A 12,477-nucleotide genomic window follows, 5' to 3' on the forward strand; every position below is an offset into this window, starting at 1 on the left:
TTAATAAACTCACGACCCCAGCAAGCCTGAACATAGTCACATTCCCACAGAGCATGCAAGACGGTTTCTCTGTTCATTCCACAGCTGCTGCACAGAGGAGAGGTTACAATATTACGCCGATGTAAATTCGCCAAAGTTGGAAGGGACTCGGTACAAGCTCGCCAACAGAAATTTTTTATTTTATTTGGAATCCGCATCTTCCAAATTCCTTTCCAAAAACTTCTTGTGTTGTTGCTGTTAGACCCCGAAGCTGCCTCTCTGTTTTCTAAGTCTCCCAGCAGCTGATAACCCGTCTTTACCGAGTAGTTGCCGTCCTTTGTACGTGGCCACACTATACAGTCCCTCATCCCCGATCTACACAGCGGAATGGCTTTTATTTTCTGAGCCAGAAATGGTGCAATTTTTTGATCAATCAATTGCCCATCCCATTCCCTTGTGGTCTGATTTATGAGTAAGGAAACAGTCGAATCATCCTCAGAGCCTGGCGTACGTGGTATAGCTCCTGCTGGGAAACCTCCAGGAATCCATTTATCATGGAACACCTGAATCTGTGTGCCATCTCCAACTCTCCATAGCATTCCATTTTCAATGACATGCCTAGCTTTTAGCAAGCTTTGCCAAGCAAACGACCCGGTGGAGCTTCTTGCTTCAAAAACCGATCCTGAAGGGAAATACTTGGTGCTGAAAACCTTATACAGTAGGGACTCCTTCTCAGTATGTAATCTCCAAATTTGTTTTGCCAACATAGCTTCATTAAACCTAACCAAATCCTTGAATCCCATTCCTCCCTCGGATTTCACTTTACATAGGATCTCCCAACTTTTCCAATGGATTTTCCTTTGGCCACCACGCTCACCCCACCAGAATTTTCTTATTAGCATTTCAATCTCTTTGCACAAACCCACCGGCAATTTAAAGCAACTCATCGCAAAAGTAGGAATTGCTTGAACCACCGCCTTTAGTAATACTTCTCTACCTGCTTGAGATAGCAGTTTTTCCTTCCAACCTTGAAGTTTGGCCCACACCCTCTCCTTGATGTAATTTAGGCTCGCCTTTTTATTTTTTCCCACCACAGCAGGCAACCCTAGGTACTTCTCATATCCTTGATTTCTGCAACCCCTAGGAGATCAATAATTTCTCTCTTCATATCATCTGACACAGCTTTACTAAAGAAAAGTGTTGTCTTCTCACGGTTTATTTTCTGACCGGATGCTTGCTCATAGCTGGCTAGGATTTTTTGGATGCCTTGTAAATCTTCCCTCCTTGCACGACAAAATAATAAGCTGTCATCTGCAAAAAATAGGTGAGTAATTTGGACCATTTTTGCATAATGAAAAACCTCTAATAATCTCCTCCCTTGCAGCCTTCTGAATCATTCTGTTCAAACCTTCTGAGCATAATAAGAACAAATATGGTGACAGTGGGTCCCCTTGGCGAATTCCCCTAGAAGGGAGATTTCACCCTTAGGTTCCCCATTTATCAGAATCGAGTAGGACACCGTGCTAATACACTCATGCATGAGATTCAGCCATCTATCACAGAACCCCCATCTTCCTCATAATTTCCACCAGAAAATGCCACTCCACCCTGAGCAATCAACGATTTTCTGAAAAGGGCCACCAGCAATGCCAACAAAGAAAGCTGATCTCTTGTCTGACTCTCACACTCTTCTTCCTCTTCTTCTTCTTCTTCTTCTTCCTCAAACACCGACACTATAGAATCTCCGTCCTCTGCTATATGCGAAGAGAATGACTCACATTCACAAAGGTTGTAGTTGTTGTTGTTGTTGTTGTTGTTGTCCTCATTCTGAGGTTGCTTTGCAAATGATAAAGGAGAAAAAGAAGAGGAAGAAGACGAAGAAGAAACTCTTGTAGGAGAAGAAGAAGAAGAAGAAGAGAAATGGGTTGGCGAAGGGTTGGGATTGAGGACCTCAGTCATGGTTGGCAATGAAAACAACCTTTTTCTTCAATTATAAAAAACACCCACTAATAAAAAAAAAAGCGCTTTCTTGCTTTGAGAAACAAGAAATAAAAAATTATTATACTAAAAAAAAATTTACAAAGATTCTGAGAGGTTTGAGAGAGACAGACAGATTGAAAAGAAAGAAGATTTTTTCAGAAGGAGATTTGGGTTGGAGTTGGACTAAAGCAAAAGGGTTTGAACAATGTGGGACGTGAGTATCATTATCTCTATATTTTTTTCAATTTTTTCTTTTTCTTTGTTTTGGGCTTTTGGGGGAGTTGAACAAGCAAAGACAGAGAGTCTCTGTGAAATTGAGAAAGAGAGATAGAAAGAGACGTATTTGGTGGGAAATTAATTAAGTAACAGTGTTAATGGAGTATTTACTACTATATATATGTATATGTTTATGTTTTTGCGTTGTCAGCTTCAGTTAGAAGGTTAGTACTATTTCATCCAAAAAGGGCATTAGTGCTATTATTCATTGCGTATTGGTTTTGGTAGGTTTTAAATACAGCTCACATCACAATGCACAATGCACAAGGACCTCTCTTTATCTTTGGAGCATTTTCAGGAGGAGGGGTTTTCTCTCTGGAACTGTAATTTACAGCTTTGGTTACTGCCTTACTGGTAAGTTCTATTAATTTTGACTCTCATAAATAGAAAGTTTAATTGTAGTTTTTTTTTTTTTTTTTAATGTGAGATAAATTTTTTATTTTAGTCTAATATAAATGTATGTCTATAAAGCTTTTTTTTTTTATTTAATTTTTATAGAGATTTAAATATCGGTTCTTACCTCACGTTCCACAAACATTTATATTTGTAAATTGACTATCATTCTAAAAGTGCACAAAGCTCAAAGTTCTAATAAATTTCATAATTATTGAGCAGATAAGTTATTATTGATTTTATCTCATTCCTCCCCTTTCTTCTCTCTATCTCTCTACACACACACATATATATATAGAATTGGTGTGCTAATATGGATTATGAAGAGGAATTATAACTGGCCTTTGATAGCGAATTTGAGGTCATGCTTGAACAAAGGGAAGGGAGTAAATTTCTGATAGAAACCTTTTCATAACTATTAAAGAGTAGTCCAAACAAATAGCACAACATAATAAGAAAAAGAATTGAAAACCAAGTTTAAACTCCCCGAACTTGATAGTAACATTTTCTGTACTTTAATAGCTAATAATTCAAGATACCTGACATTGTTTCAATTGATTGACAAGTGTACAATATTAGATGATAGCATGGTCTCTTGCTATTTATGACCCTTTTTAGAGTGGCATATTAGTAGTCAAATTAAATTTTTGCTAAAGAAAAAAAAAGTGTAGGGATGACCAGTTTGTAAAAGACCCCAAACACTTGCACATTGAAAAACCAATGCCTAAACTTAAACCAAGGATGAAGGGTTGCAGGCAAGATGAAACCTGAATTTTTTAGGAGGGTTGCAGGCAAGATGAAACCTAAATTTTTGATTGGGGCAAAGCATAAATAAATAAATAAAAATTAGAATTCAAGAATGAAACATATACTAATTCAAGACTAAATATAAAAATAAAACTAATATTCTTTCAAAGCTACCGCAATATAAACAAAAGAAAAGACAGAATAATAGTTCTCAATATATGTCAAAATCAATCATTTATCAAAATGAAAATTTGTATTCTTTTAAATTCCCAAAAATATTCTATAAATTGATTATGTACTAAATTTCACAATAATTTTACTTTCAATATACAAAATCAAATAGTACTTTTAGAAAATCATTTTAATTTTTTTTAATTGTTGTAGTTTTGACAAAAATTTTAAATTAAAATGCAAGTCTTGACCAAAAACTTTGTAGCTCAATTGACACTTATTGTTATTTCCAACCTAAACATCTAGTATTCGAATTCCCTCTTCCCCACTTATTAAATTATTAAAAAGTAAAATAAAATTGTGTTGTCTTGTAGTTATAGTTGAAACAAGACAAGTGTACAACTACAATAATTCTATAAATAAATTGGTAGGTTATTGATATTTTAATCTTTATGAACCACCTTGACACAATTAAGAAAGATATTAAGATAAAAAAAAAATGATATGTGTTTTTCACATCGATTTATTACCATTCTATCAACTTTTTTAAAATATTAATAAAAATATATTGATAAAAAATAAAATGCACGCGTGCATGAACATACATGTAAGAGCAATAAGCTACATTATTATAAAAATAAAAGAATAATATTACTTGAAAATCCTTAATCTCTTATTTCTTGTTTTGCTTTTAATTTTCTATTGATTAAGAAAATACTTATTTTGATTACTAGAGGATTTTATCAGCATAAAACATAAAAAAAACATAGATAAAGATTTTTTAAAGAATGTTTTGAGTAAAAAAGTTTTTATTATTTTAATTTTGTTATTTAAGTAGGGCCATAAGTTATAGACTAGCTAATCATTTTTTTTCTTTATTTCTTTTAATTTGTCCCAAGCCGCTTTGGCCCAATTGAATTTTTAGGACGACAAAATTTAATTATTTATTGTTAGAAAAAAAATTGGGGAGAATGGGGGTGTTGGGTGAGGGGGCCATTGGTCCCAACATGGGTCTGACTTTAGTTGCAGGCATAGCCAAATTAATTATTCTTACCACAACTCTGTACTTGGATGAGAAAATTGATATTTATTATGTAGAATATCTAAAATAATGGATAACAAAATTTTAAATCCCATTAATTATTTATTTTATTATTTGGATATAAAATACATAACAAGGGAAGTATCAATCCCACCGCTGGCACCAGCCTCACATTCAAAACCATACAATAAAAGTGTGGTGTTGGTATGAGTATGACTCTTGTTTTTTTGGGGGTGAGTGTGACCCCAATTGTTTTATTAGGATTAGTACTCCAATTGTCTCTTTGGGAGACTTTTAACAAATAATGTAATTTAAGATAAAATTAGTAAATAAAATTTTAATCACTCTAATAGGCAGAATTTTATCATAACATATTTCAAACAAGACATTTATAAAGAAAGAATTTAAAATTTGTTATGCACCTAAATTACATCTGTAATTTCTTCCTAAGTGATATAAATATTGAAAATTGGAAACTATTATTATATTTTTCAAGACAAATATTATTTTGATAATTATATATGTAGTGTTTTTTTTTTTCCTCTCTAAAATAATAAGGCGAATTAAAAAAATATTGATATTCTTCTCAATATAGGCGAACCTTACGGGCTCCTTGACTCTCCTAAAAATTTAAAACATTTCTATATCTGTCTACCATTAAAAAAAAAAGTGTTATAAAATTTGTTTGAAATTGAGTTTTAAGAAAATCGTTGGAGTTGATTGAAGAGCTACCGTCTTAAGGTTTTATTATTACTTTTTTCTAAATTTGTACTCAATATCATGATTATGAAATTCCTTTCCTATATTTTTTTCATATTTTTTTTTAATAATATTTCTATATCTGTTGTAAAAAAAAAAAAAAAAAAATCCAATTTTAGTAATTTGTAAAATAATCAGAATGAAATAGTTTCACTAAAAATGTGTTAATAAAGATGTTTATAGAAAATTATTATAAATTATGATATTTGAGCATGAGCTATTGTTTTACATTGACATTATTGTAGACACTTGCATTTGCCTTCCCTAAGAGTGAAGTCTTTCCTTCTCCATGTTTTTATGGTGATTTGTACACATACTTAACACCATCAAACTTGACAAATGTGAATTGTGATTACATTATATCATATATATATATATATATATACTCAAAAAAAGAAAATTTTATTGATTCAATGGACAACTCAAAGTGGAACATCTAATAATTTTTTTATTGAATTAATATTTTAAAAATCTCACTATTAGATTAAAATTTCTTTATATTTTTAATACACATGTCAAATTTTGTGCAAATATAATATTATTCACTATTTTCTACTATACAACTAGGGTAATACTAGAATTAGTTTTTATTTTGAAATCAACCAAAGCATATTATCACCTTACAAAAGTATCTAAACCTAATTATTAGGTTTCATCTTCATTTGTATATAGAACAATTGGGTCGATAAGCTTTAGGAGGACTAGCTTTTTTTATTTTATTTTGAGGCCGAAAAAGTAGTAACCTAACATAATAGTATAGAAGAGTCGAAAAATGGACTAAGTTTTGTTTTGGTACATGGTTTTTCAATATTAGAAATTGTAATAAAATGCTATTGTCAAACCTATTTCAATTAGCTTCTCAGCTACTGAAAATATTCAACAAAGTGGGTGTTTAATGTTTAGATAGGTTGTCACAACTCTCACAAAGTCTAATAATTGATTGTTAGAATCAAAACTATAAACACTAAATTAGCATTTATATGTCAAAGTCTAAGAGTGATAATTTATAAAAAACAAAGAAGTAGGAACAAATGTAAATCTTGAGCTGAATCATGAACCTGAGCAGCACTCCTTGGCACCTAAATCATTGTTGTCTTAACGCGTGATACAGAATTTTTTTGCACTAATTTGATGCTAATGATTCTAATCAAAATTTGATATAATTATATATTTTGCATTGCAATTTTTTCCCTTAGGATTGACTCTTTCTTTGCTTTAATGACAAAAAATTAATCCTTATGTTTTTGACATAATAGTGTACAGATGGAGCCCAATCAAATGAAATTGCCGTCTGATTAATTATTAGTCACAGCAATGATAAACCAATAGACTATATTTATGTTCAACGTCAACAAATTCTTTATACATATCCAACAGTTGCTTTAAAGTTGTGCACTTGGAGGAAACTTGGAAAATGAGACACTTAGAACTGAAAAAGGAAAAGAAAAAGACTCTCTCTCTTTCTATTTTGTTTTCTTCTCTTCGTTTCTTAGGTTGTAAATAATCAAGTACCTTCACTTTTCTTCTTTTCAATTCCTTTCTTTATGCTTTTTTATTTTTTATAATTTTTTTAAAGATAATTTCAACTTATATATGGGATTCATTTATGATAATTGTTATTTATTATTAGACTAAAATATCAATTAGTTTTTATTGTAAACGGAGATTGAACTCTATGGTTGTGTTTGACATTGGCTCAAAAAGTAAGCTTTTTTTACTATGCAGCTTATTTTTGGTACTATTTATAGGTCTCATTACACTTTTTGTTACTATTCATCAGTCACTGTACTATTTTAGTTACATTTTAGTTTTATCTACAGTACTTTTAGCAAAAAGTTTTCAATTTCAGCTAAATATGTTGTTTTCAAATGGACTCTATGTGTGCGTTTGGGTTGCACTTAAAAATTAAAATTATTTTACTATTCAGCTTATTTTTGCTATCATTCATAGATACTACTATATTTTTTGGTACTATTCATGAGCCTCATTGTACTATTTCAACTAATTTTTACATTTATCTATAGTACTTTCAGTAATAATTTTTTCAATTTCAGCAAAGTTAGCAGTATCCAAACACACCCTATATCTCATATTATTAAAAAAAAAAAAAAACCTTTATTTTTAAATTCTTTGGTTTTGCACCTTTTGCAATTTAGTATTTAATGGTTTTTTTTTTTTTTTTTTTTTGAGAAATTGATGGTATTGGGTTTGGATCTTATGGTAGGTGGCTACAATGCTACATTCCTACTGTACTATACCAAACTCTCAGTGTGGGCCCATCCCACCATTTTTTCAGCACATATAACTTGATCCTTTCTGGGTATAAAAGTAGGAGTGTTTGTTACACAAGGAGCCCAACAACTTTGCCGCCTTCTGTCTATTCCCAAAAAAAAAATTTACAATTTACAAAAATATGGAACCTTCTTTTTTTTTTTTTTTTTTTTTTTTTTTTTTTTTTTTGTGGTTAAACACCTTCATGAATCATGACCCAAAATAATTGGTGTTCATGGTGGTGCTTGGCTTGCTTAACCAAGACACATGACATTTATAGTTTAAAGAAACTTGACAAAGACAACTAAGAGCGTGAGAATGGTGGCGAGGGAATTGTTTTTTTTTTTGTTTTGGTTTTGGTTTTGGTTTTGTTTGTTTCATTAGTTACCCAAATGCAGGTTTACCCCTCCTTTTGTAACGTATTTTCAAATAACGCGTATTTTTGTAACATGGGGAATCAATTCAATTAAATAGGTTAGCGTGGCTGGTTGGATTATGCCTATTAATGGGCAATTCAATTGTCAGGCTTTGCCAAACTCTAGCAAGTAATTTTTTTTAGCTATGATATTAACTATGTATGGTATAAGAATAAGTAAAAAAAAAGTAGCTTGTTAATAAACATGAACTTGTAACTTAAATGGGGGTTTACACCTCTTTTTGTAACTCATTTCCAAGTAACGCGTATTTATGTTAGATGGGGAATTAATTCATTAAATAGGCTGGATTGGCTGGCTGGGTTATGCCTATGAATGGGCAATTCGATTGCCAGGCTTTGCCAAATTTTAACAAATAATTTGTTTTAGTTATGATTACTATATATGGTAAATGCTTAAGTAAAATAAGTAGTTTGTAAATAAACTTGAACTTGTTTGACAAGAAAATGAATTAAGCTTGTACATGTAATCTAATTTGTTGAGTGTACAAAATATATTTAATACTCATTTTAACTTGACTCCTTTATGACCCTAGATTTAATTGATGTAAATTGGAGAATTTAATACATTTAAGAAAATCACCCCTTTGATTAGCTTAAATTAGGTCCCAACTATGCTACATTTTTGGATTTTCACATTCAAAATGTTTGTCCTACACCAAACTGCATGTAGTTTGCAGGTCAAGGGCTAAGACAAGGGGCTCTACATAAATACTTGCTTCCTTTACCAATTACCTGTTATTAGACATCTCCCCTATCATCTCCTCAACCAAACACCACCACCACCCCCCCCCCCCAAAAAAAAATCCCTTCATCACTGATAATGCCTTTAATCAACGAAGCACAAGAATCTTGATCTAAAAATAGTTCCCATGCATTCTCTTGGTCCATGTCATCTTGTATATATTTGGACTTCCTTATGGTAATGAAGGCCTAAGTTTACACTACTCATAAGTGTGGAATGCACTCCATATGAGAAAGATATTATATGCAACCTTTATTATATAAAATATCACATTCACATTCTTCAAACGATTTACTTATTTTAAGCATGGAATCCATCCTCATGTAAAAGGAATATGGTATGTAACTGTCACACAAGATTCCACCCCACTTCAAAGTCCAGGCCCCCTTAAACCAATTTTCCCCTCCTTATAAAATCTCCTCTCTTCATGTTCCCTTCCCCCTATTATCCTCTCCTTGGGTCTATTCAATCAAATTGTAAGTAAGGTATACAGAGGTGATGACATTTTTTTTTTGGGTAATACAGTAAAAGAAGACTAACTCCAGATTATATGAATAAAGGTCTGAGCTGCTTCCTTTGCCAATATAGTAAAAGGTGATTAGTTTCATTGCATGTGCTTTGTGCGTGTGATAAGGCTTTTTTTGGATTTAGTATCATAATTTTCCATTCATCTTAATTTGAGACGTTTTTCTCTTCTATTTAATTAAACCACGCACATATTGATTTTTATTTTGGATATTGAAAATACATTCATTAAAATGAAAAAAAAAAAGGCAGTTCAAACAGGTGTGAAGAGAAAAAATTCAAACACCAACATAAATAAATAAATAAATAATATATTCTATATATAATTTTTATTTTGAGAATTTAATTTATAAGTGGATAAAGCAATTTGAAAATCAATAGGAAAGTGACCTTATTTTTTAGGCAATGAGAATTAGAGTTGTATTTTTACTAGATTGTCATTTAGTTTTATTTCTACTTAAACATAGGGGTGTAGGGACATTTTAAAAAAAAAAAAAAAATGAGGATCCTAAACAGGGAAAACCCCCTTAAATAGTAGTATAGATGGCATGATACATATAGACACTAACTTAATAGATCCAGGAAAAAAATTTATTTAACAAGTGGATAAGCAAAATCAAAACAATATAGAATGTTGGATAAATTACATTTTAAAACCTAAAATTAAAGGATGGTTCCAAACTTTCAAATCAAGCTTTTTACTCTACAAAATGTATCAATTTAAATCATAGACCGATTACAAATAATAACTTTAATAGCAAATATGTAAATAAAATGATTACGTAGTACTTAGGAATGAATATACATGACACATTGTTGAAATCACATACTTGAGAGTGAATATGCATGACACATTGTTGAAATCACACACCATCGTTTTGTTTGAGCATTTTTTTTTCATTAATAATGACCTTGTAGGTGGGCAAAAAGGCCGGCCCATTCCCAGACCAATTCAGGCCCATCTAGGGTTAGGTTGGCCCAAGACAGACCCACGCTAACTAGGTGAGTATTGAGATGTTTTAAGCGATGGATCCCACCTTGGTAGAGCACTCCAACAAATGTCCATTATAGTCGAGGACATAAATTAATGCCTTTAGGGAAATCCACTAGCCGAACATAAGATTTAGTGTCAAGCACAAGTTACTAGAAAATCATTTCATGTGCTTACTAGAAAATCATTTCAATAGTAGGGCAATGGTTCCCGTGTCTAATCGTGTAAGAACAATAACCAAGACTCAAGAAACCATCCAAACTCTATGAGTGAAGAGATCTATGTACATGCTTGATATTCTCTCATCATGACAAATCTATTAAGGCAAAGGTATAAAAAGGAAGGGAGGGTCAAGAAAAGGGGGTAGAACCTAATCTAGGGGAGGGAAACACGAGAGAAAAGAGTGAGGGTAGAACACAATCTAGGGGATAAGAAAGTCTAACTCGAATTTCAAAAAGGGTAACTTGGCTGCCTGATTGTATTCTTGGCTAGCCAAGTTTCCTAGCAGGTCATTATTAAAATACCACCTAAACTACTTCTTGGATCTTTCATTGTGGGCTGAACCTAATTTAGAATAAAAATTAATTGGGGTGTGGACCCAATTATTGCAACGTTGTTGGGAAACAATGACCATAGTCCTCATAAAATATAAATAGATGCATGGATTGAATCAAAACATTTTAAAAAGTGTAAGATTAATTTGAAATGTTTGGTAATGTTGTTCTAGTAATATTGTTTGTATTTTTTTAAAAAATACATATGAATAAAAAAGTGTATGAAAATACATGTAATGTTCTTTACAAACTGAAAACTGTTATTTAAGTACATGTACCAAACACCTCATTTAATTTCAAAAACCCCTAATACATCATCTAAAATGACAAAGCAAGTACTCTAGGAAATATTTAAAAAAAAAAAAATTCACCAAAAACATTTTTACATTTTAAAAAACATTACAAATATTTTCACACATTATTTTATTCACACATATTTTAAAAAATTACAAAAAAAAACTACAAAAATCTTATCTTAAACTGCTCTACCAATCACCTCCTAAAAAATATTATTATTCATTCATGTTTCGTTCTTTTCTTATATAATACAAAACGCGCGTTTCAGCTTTTTCAAGTAACAGAGACTTCCATCTCAGCCGTAGTTTTCTGATCATTCACATCAAGAAAAACAGGATCAACGGTGACCCGACTGTCCACGCGGACCATGAACTTGTGGTGCCACCACAACACCTTCGCGGTACCACCGATATCCACAGCCGCGTCCAGCACCATCTCGCGCCTCGCCACGTCAGTCAAGAACTTGACGGCGTGGTGAGCGAGCTGCACGCCGTCGAGCCGAGCCGGGAGGCGGAGCAGCTGGCAAGACTGCGGACCCTGGGAGCCGGCTTCGACCTCGGCGGAGCCGAGCAGGGAGCCGTCGTAGAAGATGGACATGGTGGTGGAGGAGTAGTGGATGGGCACGATGTTGGGGTTGGTGACGTGGACGGTGAGGATGAGCTCGATGTCGAGGACTGGGAGGTTGAGCTTGAATGAGGTGAGGCTGATTGATATCACGTGGAAAGTCGGGTCTTTCGGCTTTGCCGAAATCAGCGCCGACGCTGCCGCCGCAGACGCCGCTCCGATTATGGCTGAGCTCCAGCTCCATTTTACCTTTTTGCCCATCATTTTAACACCAAATTACTCTCCTTCTTTTTAGGCATAAACGGTGCTGCTGGTCGTTTCTTGGAGTTCAGAAATAAGGACAGAGAGAGCTGGGAGTAGACTCAGTAGAGTGGGGTGGATTGTTGTCATTGACAATAATGCCCTCGGTGTATTTTCGTAGGTTAGCTACATTAAAGGTTAGTGTTGGTCATTTGACTGGGATGAAAGATCAAAGCAATGTGGACAGGTGTCGGCAGTAGTTCAAGTACAGTTTAGTCGTCTGATATTACTCGCACGCAGGTTTCCCACTGGGATCTTAGAAAAAAAGGTTATTAAATCATCATTTGTTACGTGTTTAAGTTGTGTTAAATGTGTGGTCCTTAACTTTTTGGCTGCTAATTGGGGTTTGGATTTTGGATTGTATTTGGGGTCGAGGTAGGGTTTTCCCTATGCTACTACTGTGAGTCGATGTTTATGTCTAGTGTGATTTTTGTTGTTCGAACACTTGTC

General features: G+C 33.0%; 1 protein-coding gene across 1 annotated transcript; it reads right to left on the minus strand.

Moving 5' to 3' along the window:
• Positions 1-11,232: 11,232 nt before the first annotated feature.
• On the minus strand, positions 11,233-12,273 carry LOC112037123 (uncharacterized). The gene has a single exon (XM_024069935.2). The coding sequence runs from the start codon at positions 11,989-11,991 to the stop codon at positions 11,437-11,439; it is 555 nt and encodes a 184-aa protein (XP_023925703.1). The 5' UTR covers positions 11,992-12,273; the 3' UTR covers positions 11,233-11,436.
• Positions 12,274-12,477: the final 204 nt, after the last annotated feature.

Source organism: Quercus suber, unplaced genomic scaffold, assembly GCF_002906115.3.
Source record: "Quercus suber isolate HL8 unplaced genomic scaffold, Cork oak 2.0 scaffold_8, whole genome shotgun sequence".
In the NCBI taxonomy this organism is placed as follows: domain Eukaryota; kingdom Viridiplantae; phylum Streptophyta; class Magnoliopsida; order Fagales; family Fagaceae; genus Quercus; species Quercus suber.

Bases quoted from the DNA above. Each gene is read 5' to 3' on its own strand.
- LOC112037123 (XM_024069935.2), bottom strand. From the start codon at position 11,991: ATGATGGGCAAAAAGGTAAAATGGAGCTGGAGCTCAGCCATAATCGGA.